The sequence below is a fragment of the Sciurus carolinensis genome, chromosome 7 (assembly GCF_902686445.1).
Source record: "Sciurus carolinensis chromosome 7, mSciCar1.2, whole genome shotgun sequence".
Lineage (NCBI taxonomy): Eukaryota > Metazoa > Chordata > Mammalia > Rodentia > Sciuridae > Sciurus > Sciurus carolinensis.
Window position 1 is genome coordinate 149,849,230 of NC_062219.1, and position 23,238 is coordinate 149,872,467.

Sequence of the window (23,238 nt, forward strand, 5' to 3'; positions counted from 1 at the left end):
CAAGTATGCTTGGTCATCTCAGAACTCTGGACTCCTGGAGACCTCAGCACATGGGGATCACTACATAGAAACAGTGGTCACATGATGACTCTCCAGTGGGGACTGAAAGCAAGGCTGCTAAGGTCAAAGTGTCAACAACTGGATCCACTTTCAGAAAACGTCACCTGAGTGTCCTTTGGAGGAACCACTACACACCGTCTCTCCACTTGCCCCAAGCTTTGGCCAACCAAGACGCTGCACTCGAAAAGATTATAGTGCCAGGCACTATAATCCCTGTGGTTGGGGAGGCTAAGGCAGGAGGATCAGGAGTTCACAGCCAGCCTCAGCAAAAGAGAGGCCCTAAGCAACTCAGCGAGACCCTGTCTCTAAATAAAATACAAAAGAGGACTGGGGATGTGGCTCAGGGGTCGAGGGCCCCTGAGTTCAGCCCCCGGTAACTGCCCCACCCCCCCAAAAAGAGGGAATCTGCTTGAAAGGTCATGTTTGAACGCTCCCCTGCATGTGTGTGACGGGCAAGTTCACTGGGGGAGTTTCCTGCTCTGACATTATCATTAGTTCCATAATAAGGATTGCTTCTGATTTGGGAACATATAGGGAAACAAAAAGACAGAGAAATCACAACAAAAATGAAAAGTAAAAGCATAAATATATGGGCCACCCTAAAGTTCTCGATGCTGGAAGAGCAGAGCAAGCACTAGGGCTTTGGTGCTGTCACAACACTCCTGCCACCTCACAGAGCGTCCTTAAGGTGACAACCACACAGCACAGAGGCCAAGAGCCTGGTCCTGCCGACAGACCACGTGGGCTCAGACTGGTCACTCGTACGCTGTGTGACTTTGGGAGAGTCGCATAACCTGTGTTTCACTTTTCTCACCTGTAAAGTGGGGCTAATGATCAACAGCTCCCAAAGCTAATTTGAGGAATAAATAACTGGCACATAGTAATGGCAGTAGTATGAGAGAAAATAAATGTTACACTGTGACCTTCTCAAATCACTACGTTTCTCTTTTTTTTCATTTGCAGGGCACAGACATGAAGACAAAGTGTCAGATGACATTGCTTCTCAGAGGACTGCCGTGGCCTGGCGTGGCCCCTGAAGCCTGCCCCAGCGTCATGCATGAGTCAGGAGGCTCCTTCTGTTTCCTTACCACTTCAGCCAAGCAGCGGTCTGGATATTCCAGTTCTCTAAGTACATTTTGAAACTCGTGGCAGTCTAGAAAGAAGAAAATAACACCTATGATTAGCTTTAAAAATACCCCAAGTCACGGCAAGTCCTCTCCAGAATTTCCTTGGCAGCAGAGTCAACGGGGTATTTCAAAATGACAGCTGTCAGGCAAGAGCCATGGACTGCAGCCCCTGGCAGGCACATTTTCTGGTGTTTGTAGGATCAACCTTGCAGCTGAAACTTGGCTCGCAAAAATCTGCGTTCTTCTCAACATTTATTTTCCAATTATAGGAAAACCGAAGGAACATTTTGTGGGCTTCCCTTCCGCTCTGATTAAAAAAAAAAAAAATTAAGTCATCTGAATCTTAAAACTAAATACTCCAAAAAGGAATTCACCACAGGAGAAGTGGGATCATGCGGATTCAAAACCTTTGTGGAGATATTTTAAATGTAATTGTCATCTTTGCATTTGGGGCCGTGTGCAAACCAGGCCACTCTGGGCAGTTAATTCTATAAAGAAGCTTCCAATTGTATCTGGAACAGAAAGAGGCTTTACACATGAAGGGATCACAATGCAGAAAAGAAAACAGGGAAATATCACCCAACCGGCAACGAGGAAAGTCAATCAGCCTCCCGGGGAGAGACGCCCCCAAATTAACCATTGACTGGGTCTTCTCGTTCAAAAAAAACCCGTCAAATCACAGGCCAGTGGTAAAAAGCACAGAACACGTGAAGGAGGACCAGAGGAAGTGGGGGCGTCAGTTTCCCTGTTGAAGTTCATCAACCACAGAAGATCCTGTGCAGGCCACCCACAGGCCTGGTGAGACACGCTGGGAGGGAGAGCGGAGGCAGGGAGGGAGAGCGGAAGGGAGGGAGGAAGGCAGGCGAGATGGAAGGCAGGCAGGCAGACTGACTGACAGGCAAATGCTTAGACTTCTGTTTTTATTGCAAAACCCTACGGGGTTTTGCTTACCCATTTTTCTATGGCTCAGAAAATGCTACAAGCACAGCTGTGAGGGACCTAAACTAAATCAGGCTGCCATGTTTCCCTTGGCCCCTTGGCCACATCTGATACCACGGCAATGCGCCTCTCTCCTGGCTTTCTTTTATAATAAATACACAGCTAATAACTTGGGCCATGGCCCCACACACGCGCCACTCATGTGAAAGGGCCATCCTTTGGGGCAAGAAGCATGACTCACCCGGACTCTCTCCAACATCGTCTAAATAGAGAAGAGGAGGTCACAGATGACCTCCGGGGCTTGTCCAAACATGGGGAGAGTCGTTCTGAAGGCTGGAACCTGTTCATTTAAGATGCTGGGAAGGGGCTGCTTCCCACCTCTCGGGAGACAACTGGTGGGCAAAGTTTTATTCCTCATTCAGAACCAGTCCCGGATCTTGGTCATGTTCTTGCCACATGTGCCAAGGCCCTCTGCCCACAGAAGCCCCAGACACTCTAGAACTATCCGAAAATGAGTGTTCTGCCCCTAGTGGGCTCTCAGTTAGCGTTTGCTGGATCTGACAGGAGGAATGTGAGCTGAACGCAGGCTGCCGTTTAGTTAGACAACAGGTACAAGTGTCTCTGCTTCCTCCTGCTCTTCTGCCTTTTGAAGTAACAATGCCGCTATGCTAAAAATAAATAAGTAAATAAGAAATAAGAAGAATGAGGAAGAGGGGGAGAGCAAGAAGGAGAAGAAAATAGAAACCCAACCCTTCCTATAGACCCCTCCACGTTCCGTGGGGTGAAAGGCAGTCCCTCCCCTGGGAAGGCAGGTCTCCCAGAGTCCCAGGGGAAGGAAAGGCTTCCTCACTGTCCTCTGGGCCTCACTTCCGGTGGGTGGAAGGCGCTCCATCTCCACACCTGCCTGGCTTCCTGCACCACTGCCCAAGCCCCTCTGCCCAAGCTCTCCCGGGCACGCTGCCCACCCTGGTTGGGAGGAACACCAAGCCCACAGAGGACAGGAGCCGCCTGCCTAGGGATGTGGGCCAGGGGTGCTAAGAACCACATCCTACCAGCTGGGACGAGGGATGGCTCTGGAACTTGCCCCGCTGACCATCCTCATGCTAACAGAGCAAAGAAAATCACAAGCAAGGTGGCCGAGAGACACCATGTGTGATGAGGAATGCATACACACCCTCGTGGTCCCAGAATAGAGAGGGAGACCTCATGGACCTAGTGCCCGGAAGCTGGGCATCATGACAGTTCTTTATTTTTTCAATCTTTAAAATAATGCTATTGTACTTTTTTAGACCTTTATTTACTCTTATGCAGTGCTGCGGATCGGACCCAGCACCTCACACGTGCGAGGCGAGCATTCTACCACCGAGCTGCAACCGCAGCCCATGGCAATTCTTCTTAAAAGAAAACACTGATGATTGTTTCCAGAGGAACCACAGAAAACACTTGCAATCCTGAAATCTAAACACAGGAGCTTCCAGGCTGCACTCTACCGAAACAAGCAGAGCATGAACCAGAGGACGCGACCCCTGCACGTTCCAGCCGAAAGAAGGGGAATGTAAACAACAGAAAGAGCGTCCTGGCTCTCTTCCAGGTTTCTGGTGTCATTCTTCCTGGAACCACGGAAGCTATCAAGAAGGCAGGGATCTTCGAAGGAACAGGAGGGGGGAAAATCAGAGAGGCACCATGTCCAGGGGCTGCTGGACCTGGCCTTCCCAGAGCAGCCTTCCCTCCGTCCTCTGCTGAAGAGCTTCAGGGAAACCACGCTCCAGGCAAACCACCTGCCCCGCAGCTGGGTTCAGCGGTGCACTACGGGGCGACGCGCTCACCTCTATTTTCCAGATGTTCAGGTTAGACAGCAGATCCCAGCAGAACTTGCCGTCCTTATCCACGCCACTGAACCCAAAGCCAGCTGCGTTGTTCACTGCATCAGCTGTGGTTTTAAAAACAAGACGTTAGGGTGCGGAACGGCAGGCACACTGCTGCCGGAAAAGATGCGCGTACTTGTCTGATTCGGTGGAGAGAGAGGTGGTATTTCCTGGGGAGAGGACCCAAGAAATTCAAGGGATCTGGCATCACCAACCAGGAAATCTATCTGGCTGCTTGGTGACCTTGATGTTTAATCTTTCATCTCCTAGCATCCACGGGCACCTACGAAGAGGAAAGATGGCGGACGCTCAGAGATGGGGAGCACCGAGGTGAATCAGAGCAAAGAACCGAAACGAAGACGTGAACAGCGGGATCTCCTAACCAACCCGACAACTGGGGAGAAAGAGAGAGAAAAGCAGGGCTTCGCTCAGAAGAGGAGATGGTAGGAAACACAGGACCCAGCCGAGGACCAAAGCGGTCACTGAGGACTGCAGGGCGTGGACGTAAGGATGCCCTCATGAAGTGGTTTGAAACCCAGTAGGACCTGATGAACTCAGCACCACGACCAGGACCATTTATCTTGTTTCAAATTCGGTGAGAAGTCTTTAAGAAAATAATCCATCAAACTCATTAAATCCCAGCACTGTGGAGTCTTAGACCTGGAGGAGAGGCAGAGAAGTCCTTCCTGTAAGAGTTCACCTCCAAACCTAGGAGGCCTCGGGAGAGCTGCTCCTAAGAAAACAACCCCTCCTGGGCTGGGGTGCGGCTCGGTGGGGAGGGCCGGCCTCGCCTCGCCAGGCCTGGTTCCACCCCGGCACCGAGACGGACAAAACCCTGTGCGAGGCTTCATCTGCCTATTGGTGTTGCTTCTCTGGGGCTCGGGTCACTGAAAAGTGACCTGGCTTCTTTTAGAAGGAAGAGTCTCGGTATCATCCTCCCCAAATGACTAAAAGCCAAAGAAGACGACGAAGAAAATGAGAAAGTGCCAGAAGTCTGGAAACAAACCTGTGAGTGACAGAGACGGGCTTCAGGGGAGGAGAGCCCTGGAGCCTGTGGGGACACTGAGACCAGAGCGGGCTGCCAGTGGCTGGACCCGTACAGCGATGCCCAAACTCCTACTGCCGCCCAATGTCATGGCCGCCACCCTGGTCAGACGGGGCAATCAATCACAGCACTCGGCTCAGCACTCTTCCAACCCTCCCACTGCGCAGAGGTGGGGCAGGGCGACTCACCTGCCTGCCCACTGTGCGCTAGCCCCGGACAGCTAACATCCAGAAACCTATCCCCTGAGTAGAAAATGGATGAGATAATGGCACCAACTTCCAAGGGCTGTTGAAAGGATCAAATGAAAATGAGTGCCGAGTGCAGACAGCAGTGCCTGACCCAAGGCAGCACGCAAGGAAGGTTGGCCGCCATGGTTTCTCCTGCAGTGCTGGGGGGAACCCAGGGCCCTGCACGCGGCAGGCAAAGGCTCTACCAGGAGCTACACCCCCGCAGCCCTTTTTGTCCTATATTTTGAGACAGGGTCTCACTAAGTTGCCCAGGCTGGCCTTGAACTTGCCATCCTCCTGCCTCAGCCTCTGGAGTGGCTGGGATTGCAGGTGTGCGCCACCAGGCCCAGGTGCCATTGTTATCATTACGGACACCCCTAGGTGGGCTATGAAGGGGCCTGAGGTTAATGTTAGGTGACCACTAAGACCACTCAGAGGGTAAACAATGCCAGAATCCAAACGCCAGGACTCTGAACACACCACCTGAACAGCTGAGAGCCACGCTGAGGGCAGATGGTAAATGACTCCAAGTTCCGACTCTCGGAACTGCCCCACTGAGACAGAGTCCCACGTACCCGCTCTGCAGAGTGCATTCTGCAGCAGTCCCAGAGCAGTTATAGGTTCCGAGTACATGGGTCCGAAACTGGCTTTCCCTGGATGGTGCGTGGCTCTAACCTATTACTACAGATACATTAATTTCAACTCCCTTGGGTTGGAGTTTGGATCCTCAGAACACAGGCTGGGCTGGAATTGGGGCTCTCTAATTAGCACTAATCAGTAGGGGGGAAATAACCACAACTGTATCCTAAATCCAAAGAAAATAATTTTATTATTTCAATATAAACAATAACTAGAGTTAGTAAGGCTTGGCTCAGATGCATCGAGAGGCCAGCTTGAAGGATTAAATTTATAATCGTGTATAATTGGTACATCAATTATATGTAAATGGTGTTTTAAAGAGCTGGATCAAACAATTATTCGGTTAAGCAGTTTAAATATTCCCTGATACACTCTTCATTGCTTCTTTATTCATAAATAATACAAAGGTTAATTTCAGACCAGCCTGGGCAATCTCAACTGTGACGCGCCTCACACAGAGGCTATGCAAATTAATGGCGCGTTCCTACTGAAGCACCAGACAAGATAAAGGAAAAGGGGCAGCGGGTGGAGGCGGGAGGGAGCCCAGTCCACCCCGAGGGCTCTCCGGGAAGGGTCCTCCCACGCTCCAAAGGTCGGGATCCCCAACAAAGGACGCAGGTGCCCCTGATCCCTGTCACTCCAGTCGCAGAGCACAACTGCCCCAAGCCGGACTTTCCCTAAGAGGCCACGGAATGGCCTTTCTTTCCTCCTCCAGGCGCCAGCACTGGTTGCAAAATGTGGACATGGAAGGAAGAGGGGAAGGGAAGGGGCCAGGGAGGGAGGTGGGGCGGGAGGACGGAGTAAAAGGGGGAAGACGCGCCCACTCTCTGCTGCGCATGCGCACTCTCGGTAACAGGAACACCTGCTCTACAGAGAAAAGCATGCCCAGTGCTGCAGGTGGGTTCCACCCTCCAGGAGTCCTAAGGCCCAGCTAATAGAGAAAGCATCCTTTTAAACAAAACAGCAATAGCAGGCCAGGTGCCGTGGCGCACACCTGTAATCCCGGCTCAGGAGGATCGCGAGTTCAAAGCCAGCCTCAGCCACTTAGCGAGGCCCTAAGCCACTCAGAAAGATCCTGTCTCTAAATAAAAATAGAAAGGGCTGGGGATGTGGCTCAGTGGTCAGGCGCCCCTGAGTTCAATCCCTAGTACACCTCCCCCCCCCAAAAAAAAAAAAACGCAGTAGCAGGGGGCCCTGTGCTTATGGATGGTGGTCTCTGTGCACTGGGACAGCCCTGGATGCATATTGCCAGGTTGCTGGCCATGTCCGTGTCCCCACAGAGCACCTCGATCTTGAGGTAGGGAAGGTATCTCACCCAGTTCTGAATTCCTCCCAGCCCAAAGCCTGGTGCTCAGCAACCCGCTGAGTCAAACTGGAAGTAATCAGAAACAAAACGCCCTGCACTGCAAATTTCAGAAGAGATCTGCCTCGGAGCTCTCTGGCCAGCCTGTCCAGAGATGCTGCACAGGACTGAACTTGGGCATGGGCATTTGGTCCTTAAAGTAATCCAGACAGGAGGAACCGGGAATTATTGTTGAATGGGTGGAAAGTCTCTCCCTGGAGATGAAAAAGCTCTGCAGATGGATGGTGGCAATGGCAGGACGGCCCTGTGATTGAACTTCACACCACCAAGTCGCACTCAAAGGTGGCTGAGACAGCAGACTTCATCTTACATGTATTTCACCACAATAAAACAGCAGTAAATGGCAGGCACCATGGTGCACGTCTGCTGTTCCAGCAACTTGGGAGGCTGAGGTGGGAAGATCACAAGTTCAAGGCCAGTCTCAGCAACTTAGGAGACCCTATCTCAAATTTTTTTAAAAAGCTGGGTGCAGTGGCCCACACCCGTAATCCCAGCAGCTCAGGAGACTGAGGCAAGAGGATAGCAAGTTTGAGGCCAGCCTCAGCAAATTAGCAAGGAGGCCCTAAGCAACTCAGAGAGACCCTATTTCAAATAAAAATTTTAAAGGGCTGGGGATGTTGCTCAGAGGTTAAGCACCCCTGGGTTCAATCCCAGTACCAAAATAATAATAAATGTAAAAAGGTAATTTGGTACTGGCAAAGTTTAATTTGGAGCATAAAATTCAAGGCATGAACTAAGAGAAGAGTGTCTCAATCAATTAAGTGCTGCTCCTCATTCATGGGACACGTGCTGACCCCCAGGAAGTGAGTTTAATGCTCTGTTTGACTTAAAAAGCCATACCACTGCTCTCTGACATCAAGTACCAGCTAAACCATGAAACTTCCACTCTTGACAGGGTTCCCGAGGTGAGAGAGACCTGGCTGCTGGGCCCATCCAACCCGTCCACCAACCTTGGTCAGCATACAGAAGCCTTTATTGCTCACTTTAGCAAAGCTTTAAACAACTCCTGCCAAAAACCGTTTGAAAAGAAAGAGATAAAAGTTTAATACTGACCAAGTTGCCCCACAGGGAGGGGGAAAAAAAGTTTGACAAAACTAAATAAAATGGAACATTCTACCTTGAAGAGTGAAAAAAACTTGAAGTTGGTGTCTACCTAAACATAAAGCTAATGTTCCTAAAGAAAGAAGTGAGGCCCAAATTAGCATGTGTGAGGCAAAATGAATTCAGCGTGCATCCTGGATCACATACCATCCAGAAACACGAGAGGAAAGCCAGATTATTCTGGAATTTCCCCCTGAGTTCCCCCTGTACTCGATGCCAAGTCTGACTGGGGGAAGCAGAAGCTTCCAGGTTTTGACATCTGCTAATGACGCTGGGTTTAAACAACAGCAGGACTGGCTTTCCCCTTATGGTGGATGCCTGGGTTCATGGAGGGTGGGAGGGATGAGTGCCATCTTGGAAAGTCAGAAACGCCTGGCTCAGGAGCCTCGCATCAGGCGTCGGACTGGCTTTGAAGTGGGCGATCCAAACCTCTATCCTGGCTGAGCCGACCGAGGGGCGCGTCTCATGCCACACTCACTTAGGGCCACTCCAGCCAACTTACCCAACGTCCAAGCAAAATAATACTTGGGCTTTGAGGCCTGCATGACGATGTACAGGTAGCAGAGACGAGTCGGAAAGTCGGCCTGATGGACAAACCAGTCCTCAGCAAGGCAGGTGACCGGGAAGGTCTTGGTGAGCGTCAGAAACAAGAGGAGAGACGCCAGCGTGATGCACAACTTGTGTACCACGGCTCCCTGAAACGGGGCAGAAACCAGAGTGAGCACTCAGAAGACCAGGTACGAGGTCAGCTTCAGCAAGGGCACGTGGACAGACGGCGGAGCTGCCCTCACATTGGCCATGGAGGACACACGTGTCCAGCATGGAAGGAAACCTCCTTCGGCGTATTCTACCCACAAAGGGCAGGTGGTTTATTATCCACAAGTCAGAGAAGAGGACAGCATCACAGGGTGACGGTCTTTCATCAGAAAGGAGTAACCATGGGTCTTTTGCTTCTGTAGCCATGAGAACCCAGGAAGTGGACTTGAGTCCCCAGCAAGGAGGATGGAGGCTCAGGGACAGGGAGAGAACACCTGAGCCCGTGTGTGGGCAGGTAATGGAGAGCTGCGGCCTTCCAGGATGGCTCAGGCATAGCCTGTTCTGGAATTAAGTCATGCTGACTTTTTAATTCCTTTGGACAAAATGAGGTTGCCCATCTCTCTGACATTCTGGAAAATGTCATTCTGTAGCTATACAGTTTCCAACCTCATAAAAACAGGCTCCTATTTGTAATATGTTGTACTGAGGGCACTTCCCACAGAGGGTGTAAGTGGATGAATATTTACAGTGCCTGACTCCCAGTTAAGTCCTTCAGCTCTGAGGACCCCTGCAAATAAATACCAAGGCTGGCATTTTAAACAAATGGGGAGGAAGTTATGAGCCAAGCTCTCTGGTAAACCATTCAGCTTTTCTTCTCCCTCTTTGCAGTGCTTTGCAGGGGATCAAACCCAGGGCCTCATGCACACTGGGCAAATGCCCTACCACTGAGCTACACCCAGTCCTGTCTTTTTAAATAAAACAATTAGTGAGTCAGCCCTCGCAGCCAAATCTATTCTCTGGACTTCTGAGTCAACACGTGGCACTAAAGACTTACAGTAGGAGAAGGCTCTGGCAAGCCACGGAAACCTTTGTGCTTCCAGGTCCCTTCCAGCAACTTCATGTGGGTATGTCTCCCCTCGATGAACGCTACGTAGTCCTTGAAATGATTACAAGGGCCAGCGATGACACTCATGAAATTGAGAAGGTAGCTTAAGTATTCCAAAAAAGAGGGTTTCACTCTGTGAAAATAATAGGAAGAAAGTTGAAAACTCTTTAGTCTTTGATTTTCCTCCAGGATGTGCAAATAAGCAAAGAATAAACACAGCTGTTATCTCTGTGGATTATGATATGTGAGGGGACCTTTCCTGGAGAAATCAAGCAGGAGAAGAGAACTAACAGGATACAAATAGGAAAAGAGGAATCAAACTATTTCTGTTGGCTGATGACATGATCCTATACCTAAAAGACCCAAAAAAAATCTCCTCCAGAAGACTAGAGCTGATAATCCTATTCAGCGAAGTTTCAGGATGCTTGATCAACACATAAAATTCAAAGAAACCATGAAAACCATTCCATTCACAATAGCCTCAAAAAAATAAGATGCATGGGAATAAATCCAACTAAGGAGGTGTAACACCTCTACAGTAAAAATTATAAAACACTGAAGAAAGAAATTGAAAAAGACCTTAGAAGATGGAAAGACCTACCAAATTCATGGATAGTAGAATTAACATCATCACAATGATCATATTACAAAAAGCAATCTACAAACTCAATGCGATCCCCATCAAGATAACAACGTCATTCTTAACAGAACTAAAAAAGTTCCTAAAACTTATATAGAAGAATAAAAGACCCAGAAGAGCCAAAGCAATACTGTGCAACGAGAGTGAGGATGGAGGCACCACAGTACCTGAGCTGGAATTGTCCTTCAGAACTATAGTAACAAAAGCAGCAGAGGACGGCATGAAGAAGATATGAAGACCAGTGGAAGAGACCAGAAGGCACAAAGGCAAATCTACTTTAAAACAGTCCCCCAATATAGCTCAGTTGGGAGAGTGCTTGCCTCACATGCACAAGGCCCTAGGTTCAATCCTCAGCACCAAACAAACAAACAAAAAAAGTCATCTGATTTTTACAGGTGCCAAAAGCATAAGTGGGAGAAGAGATAGCCTCCTTAATGGTGCTGAGAAAACTGGATATCCCTATGGAGAAGAATAAAACTAGGTCCTACCTCTCACCATGCACGTAGGTGAACTCAAAGTGGATCCAAGACCTAAGAATTATACTAGAAACAGTGCAACTGCCAGAAGAAAACAGGCAACACTCCAACACATTAGCATGGACACCAACTCCTTGAATAAGACTCCTAAAGTTCAAGATACAAAGCCAATAATCAATAAGAGTGACAGGTTAAATTAAAGAGCTTCTTCACAGCAAAGGAAACAAAGAAGAGCATGAAGAGAGCCTACAAAATAGGAGAAAATCTTGGCCAGCTACTCTTTCAACTGGGGGTTTATATATAAAGAACTCAAAAAACTTAACACCAAGAAAACTATTAACCCACTCAATAAGTGGGTGAGAGACCTAAAGAGACATTTCTCAGAAGAAGAAATACGAATGGTCGAAAAATATGTGAAAAAATGTTCAACATCTTTAGCAACCAGGGAAATGCAAATCAAAACTGCACTGAGATTTCTTCTCACCCCAGTCAGAATGGCGGCCATCAGAAATACACATCATGATCATTGCTGGCAAGCACATGGGAATAAGGTACATTTATACGTTGTTGGGGGGACTGCAAATTGGTACACTCTGAAAAGCTGTATGGAGATGTCTCAAAAGATGGAACCACCATATGACTCAGCTACCCAACTCCTTGACATTTATCCCAAAGAACTAAAATCAGCATTCTATAGTGATACATGCATACCAATGTTTACAGCAGCACAATCCCCAATAGCAAGTTATGAAACCAGTCAAGGTGTCCATCGATAGATTATCCATTTGGATAAATAAAATGTGGTCCACAACCACAATGGAGTTCTACTCAGCCATAAAGAAAAGTGCAATTGTCATTTGCTGGTAAATGGAACTGGAGAATATCTTGCCAGACTCAGACAGCCAATGCTTTCTCTCATATGCAGAAGCCAGAGACAAAGCAGGAATTAAAAAAGGGATCATGCAAAACTAGAAAGGAGAACAGTAGAGTAGAAGCAGGAACCAAGGGGGGAGAGAAGGGAGGGAAAGAGAAGAACTAAGGAATAAAGTTGACCAAATTATGCTACGTGCTCATATGAATATGTCACAGTACATTTCAATTTTACATACAACAATAATGAACCAATTAAAAATAAATAAAAGGAAGACCGATACAGGAAAGGGGGAGGGAGGAGGAAGAGAAGGGGATAGAACTGAGGATTTAAATGGAGAAAACTATGTTACATGCATTTATGACTATGTCAAAATGAACCCCATTTATTATCTGTAACTACAAAGCATCTACTTTTTTTTTAATTTTAAATTTTAAAAAGTTGAAATCTCCTTAGTCTTTAACTTTTCTTCAGGATGTGCAAAGAAGGAAATCGTACAGTCACACAGTGGTTATCTCTGTAGATTATTATATGTGCCAAGACCTCTCTCTGGTGCTGTTTGCTATAAAGTCTACGGAAGAGAGTGACCTTGTTCAAAGGACCAGGGGACCAGGCAGGTGGTCAGAGCAGGCGGAGGGCTCCCTGGCACCCTCTGCTGGCCACAGTTGGAACTGCCCAGGGCTGGGGCGGGGGCGGAAGCTACTGGGAGGCTGGGAAAGGCTCTTCTCTATCACCCTTATCTGTCTGCATCACAGAGTGAGGGTAATGAGCATAAGGCAGGGTGAGAACCTGGCCCAAAGTGGGCTGACTGAGATGCTCTGGAATGGGAAACCTCTCCAGGCTGCCAAAACAAACCCAAAACAAATGATGGGTGGAACCGGTTTCCACGTGTTAGAGGCCACATCTGAGGACTGCTGGCATCCAGGCCTGAGGCCCTGAACAGGCCAGAGGTGGCAGGAAATCTGGCGGAAACGGCTCTGCCCAGGCCTCCAGGGGCAGCTGGGAATCACAGAAAGGTCATCCCGAAACACCCCAGCTACCCAGCACTGCGATCATGTCCCACCTCCTGGTGCCTCCAGGTGTGTAGCGGAGACCCAATCCATCAGAAGCTCCGAAGGTTCTCCACGGCTTCCACGCCCCGCTCCCAATGTGGGCTCCCGATACTCTCCTAACCTGCCCTGGCAGCACCAGACTCCCCGGGGCTTCCTCACCCCACGTCCATGTGGCTCTCCTACCCTGGGGCTCCTTTCCTCCACACCACCCCTTTCACCTGCACCGGCCAAAGCCCACTCAGCCACCTCCTCTCCCCAGCCCAGATCTGTTCCCCTGCCCCACCTCCTGCCTCTCCCCATGACTCTGGCACACTGACATGGGTCGACAAGTCACTGTTCACTGAGACTTGCCCCAGACACATGCCCATGGGAAATAATTCCAGAGCAGACAAAACACTTGGGTGAAAAAGAATCTTGCAGAACATGTTAAAGATCCTTTTACTCTTTGACCTGACAATCCTGCTTCTGGGAATCTACCCTGCATCTAGACTCAAACACATTTAAAATAATCCATGTGAGATTCCTCAGAACACTTGGAATGGAGCCACCATTTGACCCAGCTATCCCACTCCTCGGCTTATACCCAAAGGACTTAAAATCAGCATACCACAGTGACACAGCCACATCAATGTTCATAGCTGCTCAACTCACAATAGCTAGATTGTGGAACCAACCTAGGTGCCCTTCAAAAGATGGAGGGATAAAGAAAATGTTAAACACACACAATTGAATATTACTCATCCATAAAGAAGGATGAAATGGCATTTGCTGGTAAATGGATGGAACTGGAGAATATTGTGCTAAGTGAAATAAGCCAATCCCAAAAAACCCAAAGACCAAATGTTCTCCCTGATATGGGGATGTTAACACACAATAAGGGGAGAAAGGAAAGAACACAAGTTCATTGAATTAGACAAAAGGGAATAAAGGGAAGGGAGTAGAGTCAGAACAGGAAAGACAGTAGAATAAATTGGACATCACTTTCTTATGTTCATATACAAGTACATGACCAGGGAAACCCCACATCATGTACAACCACAAGAATTTGATTCCAATTATAATAAGTTACGCTCCATGTATATATAATATGTCAAAATATACTCTACTGTTATGTATATCTAAAAAGAACAAATTAAAAAACTAAATTTAAAAAAATAAATAATCCATGTTCAAGGTTATTCATCACTGATTGCTTGTCAAAGTCAAAGACTGGTGGACAATCCAAGTATCCATCAAGAGATTTGATAAGTAAACAATATGACGTTCATATTATAGACTTAATATACAGATATTACAAAACTGAGGACAACCTCCAAATACTGGTTTGCAAAGGACTCAAAAACCCATTGGTCACTTACTTTACTGCAAGTCGATGTTGCTCAGCAGAGAGGTCTTCAGCTTTTCGACCTAATCCTATAAAAAAGAAAAACAAAATTAGAACTATAATGTTTGAAGTTAAGTAGACAGCTTATCCTAACAAGTCCCACCAAACTCAGTTGAAAAAGACAAATTGTTTTGGCTTCATAAATTGTAAAGCCCCTGTTTTTCACTTTATAAAAGTGCCCTGGGAGGATGTAGCTTAGTGGTGGAGCACGGGCTTAGCACACCCAAGGCCCTGGTTCCATCCCAGCATGGGGTGGGAGGGTACCCTGGGTCAGAGAGCTGCCTGGGAGCACGTGCGAAGAAGGAAAGTCTCTACAGGTTCCACTGCAAAGGGAGCAATCTGAGCGAGCTTTTCTGTTTAATTTGCATGCTATGACACAGACACTGGTGGACTCCACAGCACCCTCCCTCCTCCACGGGGGCTCCTTCCCACTTTGTACGATGTCACTGCCACCTGTTTAAATACCTCCCTGATTACGCTGGGTGCAGGACCTGAAACCAGCAGAGAGTGGGAGAGGGAGATGGAGGGAAAGGAAATGGGACTTCCCTTTTCCAGCAACAGTAGAGACGTCACCCTGATACAAGGAAAGCACAGAGAAATGGCCAGATTCCTTCTTAAAACCTACCCACGGCAGACAAGCTTCCGACCAAGGGAATGCTGCCTATAAAATGGCTGCATTAAGTTGGAGAGAAGAAACTGAGGCATTACAAGCAAGAAGTCAACTGTAAAACTGCCTGTCCTGCTAAGGCCGGTTACAGTCACCAACGGACAGACTCAATCATGCCTCAGAGAAGGCAGAATGTTTCTGGAATTTCCTTGTTTCTCCCACACACAAGAAGAGGGAAAAAAAGAGAGAGAGAGAGAGACAAATAAACATTTATTGCATGCAAGGGATGTTCCAGAAAATAAATGTTGTAATCTGAGAACAAGTTATAAATTAAATTTAGGCAAAAAGTCCATTTAAACAAAAAAGAAGCAGTTTAAAAAAAAAAAAAAAAAAAAAAGAAAATCTATTCATTTTTCCCTTACAATCTCAACCCCAAAAGTTATATTGACACTAGCTATTGGTCTTGATTGCTAATGTGAGTGTGTAGCAGCTACTCTGATTCTGGCCCCAAACAGTCTCACATCCAGGGAAACCTCTCAGTGCAGGGCAAGCATGATGGCTAGTTTCCCCAGAAAGACTTCATCTTGGTGTCCAGTTCTCTACAGAATGGCTAAAGCACCTGGTATCAACCAGGGGACACTGGGTCAGGCCATGCTTCATCAGTTCCCAAGCTGGAAGGAAGAACAAGAAAACCCGCTATTGGAGACACGCCAATCTGTCAGCATGTGAAGACCGCCCAAATCATCCATGAAATTAGCCTAACCCTATAGAAAGCTGGGAGAAGAAAGAATCTGTTGTTTGTCTAGCAAATGTGATTCTCGCTGTTCAGACGGGGACCCAGGGAAGGGAGGAAGGTTATTTCAGCTGGGTGGAAGATTTCCGCATGGCTTTAAGAGGAGCCAGGTGCAGTTCCTAAAGGATATTCTGTGGATTCGTACAGCTTGGGCAAATGCATTTGTTGGGCGGTCTTCACATCTTTAAAATACTGCGGAGATAAACAGAAAACCCTGGGTTCCTGGAGCAAATCTTTCAGCAAATTTAGACTATTCACCAGGGAGGTGGAGGGTGGAGGGTGAAAGAGTTGGAAAGTTGGAGAAAGAGGTGGCGAGGTCCGCGGCACTCGGCTACACCCAGTGGGCTGTGTAGACAGCGCACAAAGGAGAGCTCGGGAGTCAAAGGGAGGATGTTGTTCTCACCATCGTGAACTTGGAAAGCCAAGGTCGTGATCTTCTGAGTGATGATCATCAGGGGCCTGGAAGGAAGACGGAAAAATCAAGACTGGCAGGAAACACCTCCGGGAGAGGCGGCTACTCTCTTTCTTTGTATGTTGGTCTTTCATCTTGCAACTTATTACATACAATCTAAAAACAGGAAATTCACAATATTCCCTTTGCATTTCCCTTCTGAATCCCTTTAAATGAGCAGATAAGGCAACACTGAAGGAGGAGCTCACACTGGACAGTAGCTCTTGAGAGGCCCCAGGACTAGAATCGTCAGCATCCGCCCCCCCTGGAGCCACCCGAGGGGCACGACGGTGGGCCCCACTCCAGACTGGAACGTGACGATCTGTTTCAACAAGAGGGCCCGGGGTTTCGAACGCACACGAAGCGTGAGAAGCCCTGGTTTGGGAGCTACCTGCCCTGGTTCCACCTGGACAGACAGACAGACCTGCACAGCCACGTGCCACGTCATGAAGTTTCGGTCAACTGCAGTCCCAGAAGACTAAAGTGGAGCGGAGAAATCCCCACCCCTGGTGACACCGGGCCTCACAGAGCCATGGCGCAACGTGTCACCTGCACGTCTGTGGTGACGCTGGGCAAACCCGCCTGGACGTGTTAGGTGCACACGCACCTACCCTGTGCTGCAATTGCCACGGGGGTCGGTGTGGTGACGTTCCGTACAGGTTCCCAGCCCTGGGGCAAGAGGCCACACCATACGGACAGGTGAGCAGTAGGCCGGACATCTAAGCTTGTGTGTGTGCACTCTCACACTCGCACAGGACCAGGCCGCCTAATGAGACATCTCTCAGAACGTGCTCCCCACGCTAAACGACGCATACCTGCCTCTCCACCCAAATACGCTCTAATAGCCTTTGTCTATCAGAGGCGAGTCTTCCATCTTTTACGTGGTAAAGGACACGTCTGTAAAATGCAGCTCTCTGTAAACAAACCTTTGATTGACAAAACTAGTGCCGACCTTAAGTTGGTAAGGGTCCTCGAATAAAAACTCTCCTCAGAAGTGGTACGCACGTCAGAAGGAATGCTAGCACAATTAAGTAAGGGCAAGACCGGTCGTTTTAACCAACAATGACAAGGGCAACCGGGCGTCCACATGGAAAGAGCAAAGACCATTCAAAATGGACCAAAGACCTAAACCTAAGAGCTGACACCACAAAACTCTTAGAAGCAAGTGTTAGGTGTGAATCTTCATGACCACTAGGTTTTTAGGTACAGTACCAAAACTACAAGTAACAAAAGAAGACACAGATTTCATGGAGACAGACCTCCAGGCAAGTAAAAAGATTTCTCAGAAAGCAAAAAAAAAAAAAAAATTGCGAATCATATACCTGACTGGAATACATGAAGAACTCTTGCAACTTTATAGAGAACCAATGTCAAAATGAAAAAAGAATGAATGGCTATTTCTCTAAAAAATATGCAAATGGCAAATAAGCATCTTTGTGTTGAGAAGACGCCCAATAGTAATTACCCCTCCAAGATATGAAGGTCGGAACCACAATCTCACAACCACAATCACATTGTGAGATACACCTGAACAAGCACTAGGATGGCTAGAACCAGCAAGACAGTAGCAAGTGTTGGCAGGAATCTGGAGAAACTAGCTGTCATGGCCTTGGAACTTTTAACGGTGCAGCTGCTGCAGAAGCAGTTCAAGAGTTACCTTATGACACAACAATTCCACTGCTAGGGATGTACCCATGAAAAATGAAAATACGTCCACAAGAAAGCATGCACATGTGTGTTCAGAGAACATTACTAACAAAAGCCCAAAGAAGTAATCCCAATGTCCATTGACTGATGGACAGGTAAAGGAAATGTGGTATGTCCATACAATAGAATATCATTCAGCAGTAAAAAGGGGTGAGGTACTCACACACCACTACAAGGAAGGAAGACACAAAAGATCACCAGCTCTGTGATTCCATTTATATGAAATGTCTAGAATAGGCCCATCCATGGAAAACTAAAATAGACTGATGGCTGCCCAAGGCTGAGAGGGAGGTGAGCAGAAAGAGGTATGCTGGCTTATTTCACTTAGCATGATATTCTCCAGCTCTATCCATTTATCTGCAAATGCCATAATTTCATTCTTCTTTAAGGCTGAGTAATATTCCATTGCACATACATACCACAGTTTCTTTATCCATTCACCTATTAAGGGGCATCTAGGTTGGTTCATGCTGGCTGACACAAGTGGGTTTCTTTAGGTAGTTGATAAAAACATAAATGTAATTGTGGCTTTGTTAATTCACTAGGTGAGATTGCAAAAAACCACCGAATTGTGTACTTCAAATGATGTGAATTATATCTTAACAAAGTTATCATACAAATTTTTAAGTGAGCTGGATGCAGTGGCTCATGCCTATAGTCTCAGCTACTCAGGAAGCTAAGGCAGGAAGATCACTTGTTCAGGAGTTCAAGGCCAGCCTAGGCAACACAGTCAGACCCAATCTCAAAAGAAAAGAACAAGTGACATCTATTTTTTCAATTTACCCTAGTTTATTACTCATAATACAGCTTTATTCTCTTGTCGATCTAAATTCATTCAGGCTGTTATAGCAGAACACCACACACTGGGTGGCTTGCAAATGGTAGACCGGCTTTCTCACAGACCTGGGGGCTGGAAGTCCTAGGTCAGCTGGCAGGTTCAGCGCCTGGTTGAGGGCCAGCTTCCCGCAACCTCACGGGAGGAAGGGCAAAGGCACCCCGCAGCCCTTATGTAAGGGCACTAACCCTGCACAGGAGGAATCCACCCTTGCAACCCGAAGGACGCCGCCCAGCGCCGTGGCATTGAGGGGAGGACTTGGACGTGACTTTTGAAGGGGACACAGCATCCGGGCTGCTGCGCTGCCCCACAAGATAGACCCCCTGCTCACTGACACACATTCCTTCAAACCCTGAGCCTTAGTCTGTCTGGTTTTCTGACTTCCGTTCTTCCAGCTTCTTGCTGAGCTTGCCGTCTTCGTGTCCGATGGACAGATGGCTCATTTATTTGGAAGACTGAGGGTTTGACCCACATCCTATGACAGCATCCTGGATCATACAGATGCTCCGCAGCCTACAGCAGGCCACGTACAGTCGTGAGGGAAGACGGGTGGACACAGCCATCTTCAGGTCAGATATGACGTGTCCACTACATTCATCCCCTTCTCTGTGAGTGCACTCTCTTGTCTAACTCTGCTCATTCTTTATTCCTATTTTCCATCCCTTTAAAATAATAAGCACATAATATTTGAGCCATACATATACAGTAATACATAAACCATTTTAAAGAAATTATCAGCAACTACCCTTGGAAATCCACACGTACACCTAACTTGATACCTCATTTGCAAAAGTCCAACGGCCACACTTAACACAAGATTCCTAATGCTGAGCAAGATGTCGAGAGAAGGGGGAGAGCCTGCTGGCCGGAGGAAAGAAGGGTGTCTGTGTTCTGCCAGAAGGGGTCAGAATCCCTAACAATCAAGGCCACCAAGACACGCAGTCAGGTGTCTCAGGGCATGCTTATCAGTGATGCTCATGAAGACCACACTCTTTTACTCTAAAAAAAAAAAAACAAAAAAACCCTGTTCTTCCAGTAAACTGAGGTGCTGGTCCCAGGAATGAGGGCTACGTGGGAGCTCTGTGCAAGGTCAAGCTGGTCTTACGGACCCATGTAACATTGGAGCGCACCCTCTGGGTGTTCACCAAGACCTCTGACCCAGAACGCAGAACAAGCCGAGCTGACTTTCTTAAAGGGACTCACTGTAAACACCACGGTCAAGGTAGTTTTCAAATCTGGCCTTCAAAGCATAATTGTTTTCTTTCTAATGCCCTTTGCCTTTGTTGTTGTTGTTTGTTTGTTTGAAAACCCTAGGAACCAGGCTTCCTCATGCAAAACCCAGCACATAATTTTTAAAATGTGGGGTGTACTCTCTGGCAACTAGTCTATTTGCAAAGCAACGAACTTTCCACGATGTATTTAATTCATAACTTCCATCTTAGGACCCCAAAATTGACATATCAGAAAAGAAAATGTTTCGCGGTTAGCCTACCTTTCTGTCTCTGTAGAAATACAACCTTATTTCCCTCTAGCTTGGTTAGAGTAGTCGTATTCCATGCCTTGTAGTCTGATGCATGCAGGGCAGCCTCAGGTGCGCAGCTGCGGAAAACCCTGGCCCGCTGCGCTCAGACACAGGCCACGCCCCCTTGTGCTGCGCCAGCCAATGAGCGAGCAGCGCCCGGATACCTAAGCAGCCACCCTCCAAAGCCGGGAAGCTCCTCCGCCCTGGAAACCAGCAGCAGGATTCCAGCGCAACTTTGCAAAGGTAGAACCCTGCTGCCCTCCAAGGGCTCTCTCTTCCTTCCCTCTCTCTCCTCTCTGGAGTCAAGCCTGCATTTCAGTCGCACGGCTGCCTCAGCCTCATCCGTCTCCCTCCCCATTCTCCCTGGAGACGTTTCACCCCACAAATCTCAAAGCCATTTCCTTTCGGCATCTGCTCTATCGGAGGATCCAGGCCAAGGCAGTAGTAGTACTGGGTAGCTACTGCTGTATCAAAAATACTAATTTTTCAAGATGAAATCTGTGCCTCCGGGTCTCTGTAAAAACCATATTGTCGTCGTGCCTTAGAAAAAGATGTTCTTTTCTGGGAAAAAAGCAAGTAGCTAAGTATCAAATATTGTTGCACATCATCCTGACTGTATTTCAACCATATATTGTTTCTGATTTAAATATCCAAAGAAGTTTCTAACAATTTAAATAAAAATGAGTAACTCACGTGATCATGAGTTTGGAAAATATAATGGATGCACCAGTAACTTGTAATAAAGCAGATCTAAGAGCCACAAATTAGAACTCAAACCTGTTCAGTAAAAGGAACAGCTTAGAAATCCTACGTACTTACTTTCCCATGGGTACTAGGAAGAGCACCAATCACAGTCTTCCTCAGAACAATTCCTCTCTGAGCCCTTTGACGAATTTCTTTAACTTTATGAACATATCAGATGCAAAGTGTAGACTTTACAAGTTAGGAAGACTCAAGAATCAAATCCCTAGAGTTACTGATTTAAGATAAAACCTAAATCCCATCCCTGTTGTATTTCAAGGAAAACAATCCAACGCACATTTGTTGATTTATCATCAGAATTTATGTTCCTTTTTCGCAAAAACACAAATTCTGTACACGAGCACATTCTCCAAGAACAGAAAGAACAAAAACAGGTGGACATTCTTGACGGGCACCTTGATGCAGCCAAAGAATTTCTCCTCCACACAGGGAGGCTTCTGAACTTCTGCCTGCACTTGGATGGCTGGGATTATCTGACCAACCTAAAATCAAGGTCTGTGGCCAGCAAGGTGGAGGCAGGGTTTCTCCCTTTCGCTCTAGCATTTTTTTTTTTTCATGATTAAAGAAAAAAAAAAACAAAAAACATAGTTTTCATCTTAAACCTAAGAACCTTAATCTAATTTGGATAAAGGAATATAATGGAGGAAATGAAGTAAGGAAAACAGGTAGATGGAGATGTTTGAAGTAAAAAGAACAATGACAACCCCACCACACACACACGCACACACACACACCACACACACTCACATTTCCAAGATTTGACCTCTACCCTTTAGCACTCAACAACAAAATCACCAAGGGTCCATTTGAACAGGCGACCCACCAGGTACACCTGATATAACTTCTATCTATAGAATTGAACAACCCGTGACTGTGGAAAGCTAGGAGTAGCCTGAAGAAGAAATATGGAATAAGCAAATCTTGAAATTTCTTTGCAAATATCTTCTTTTTTCCACATCATACAACCCAATTATTGGAACATACTGGCTGGTAAATGGTGTAAGTAGAATGTCATAACGCAGCAGAAGGAAACGTGACCCACGGAATAAGAAGGCAGAGGTCTCCCCCACCAGTAAGCAAGCCAGGCAATCAGCGTTTCTATTATGCTCCAAAAAGGTAACAGGGACCATAGTGGCCACTGTTCCAACAGTCACATCCGCTGTGGTTCCCCAGAATCTTTAATATGCATGCAAATGTATTTAAATAACATTCCAGGATTTTCATTATCATAGCAATATAAATAAGTAAAATTAATATTCAAATCACCAGTAACAGCCCCCCTGACAGAACCTGTCTTAACGTTTCGTTATTTCCTCACTCATTCTCTACGCCGGTCCACAAAGAAAAAATGGAATCCTGATACGCGTATTTGTCTTGTAGTTTTAATAAAATGGAAGCATGCCAGGACCTTAATCTGATCACTCATCTTTCTTCGGTCATTTGGGATGCTTCTAGTTGTTCACTACTGACAACAGTCAGACATCCTTATGGAAAATAAAAATATATTTGACTTCTTTACAGTAATTCAACTACTAAGAATTTAGACTCTTATGGGATATGAACTTTTTTAAAACTCCCACTGGAAATTCATGGCAAATTCTCCTTTCAGAGGGTTGTAACTTTGATATTCCCACTGGCAGCATATGAGAGTTTTCATTTCATACTGTTTCCAAGAACACATGAGCAATTAACTACCAACATGAGGTGAGCAATTAGCTGCCTGAATCCGGCCGAGACTGCAAAAAGGAATCTTGCTGCTGCCCTCGGAAGCATTCAATCTCCAGCACAAACCTAAAAGGAATCAGCTTTATTGCAGCTGCCCAGCTTCCCCGGGAGAACAGCAACTGTGCTAGTGCCTGGCACAGCCCACAGTCACAGAAAAGCATAAAGGACATTCACCACTACCTGCAATGATACAGGTTGTATGAGCAGCACCAATAAAAGTGTATTTTACTAGTCTCACCAGTCCAGCCCATGGGAACTTGACTACTTTTAGAATGATAAATAAAACTGCAAGTCCTGGAAGTACTTGTAGCCTAAAGTACAAGTGTATGTGTTCTCCAAAACTGAAAACATATATACATGTTGTTTGATTAAAATACTCATCACATCCAACCCCATTTGATCCGA

The 23,238-nt window shown here is 46.9% G+C and overlaps 1 protein-coding gene across 2 annotated transcripts in view; it reads right to left on the bottom strand.

The window, feature by feature from the left end:
* The window catches only part of Mboat1 (membrane bound O-acyltransferase domain containing 1), an 87,397-nt gene that overhangs the window by 10,860 nt on the left and 53,299 nt on the right, over positions 1-23,238 (bottom strand). For both annotated transcript variants that reach the window (XM_047559629.1, XM_047559630.1), the window contains exons 5-10: positions 16,235-16,290; positions 14,406-14,460; positions 9,958-10,141; positions 8,869-9,061; positions 3,953-4,056; positions 1,149-1,213 (exon numbers count right to left, since the gene is read on the bottom strand). In XM_047559629.1, coding sequence (XP_047415585.1) covers positions 1,149-1,213; positions 3,953-4,056; positions 8,869-9,061; positions 9,958-10,141; positions 14,406-14,460; positions 16,235-16,290 — 657 coding nt within the window. The remainder of the gene's footprint in view (positions 1-1,148; positions 1,214-3,952; positions 4,057-8,868; positions 9,062-9,957; positions 10,142-14,405; positions 14,461-16,234; positions 16,291-23,238) is intronic.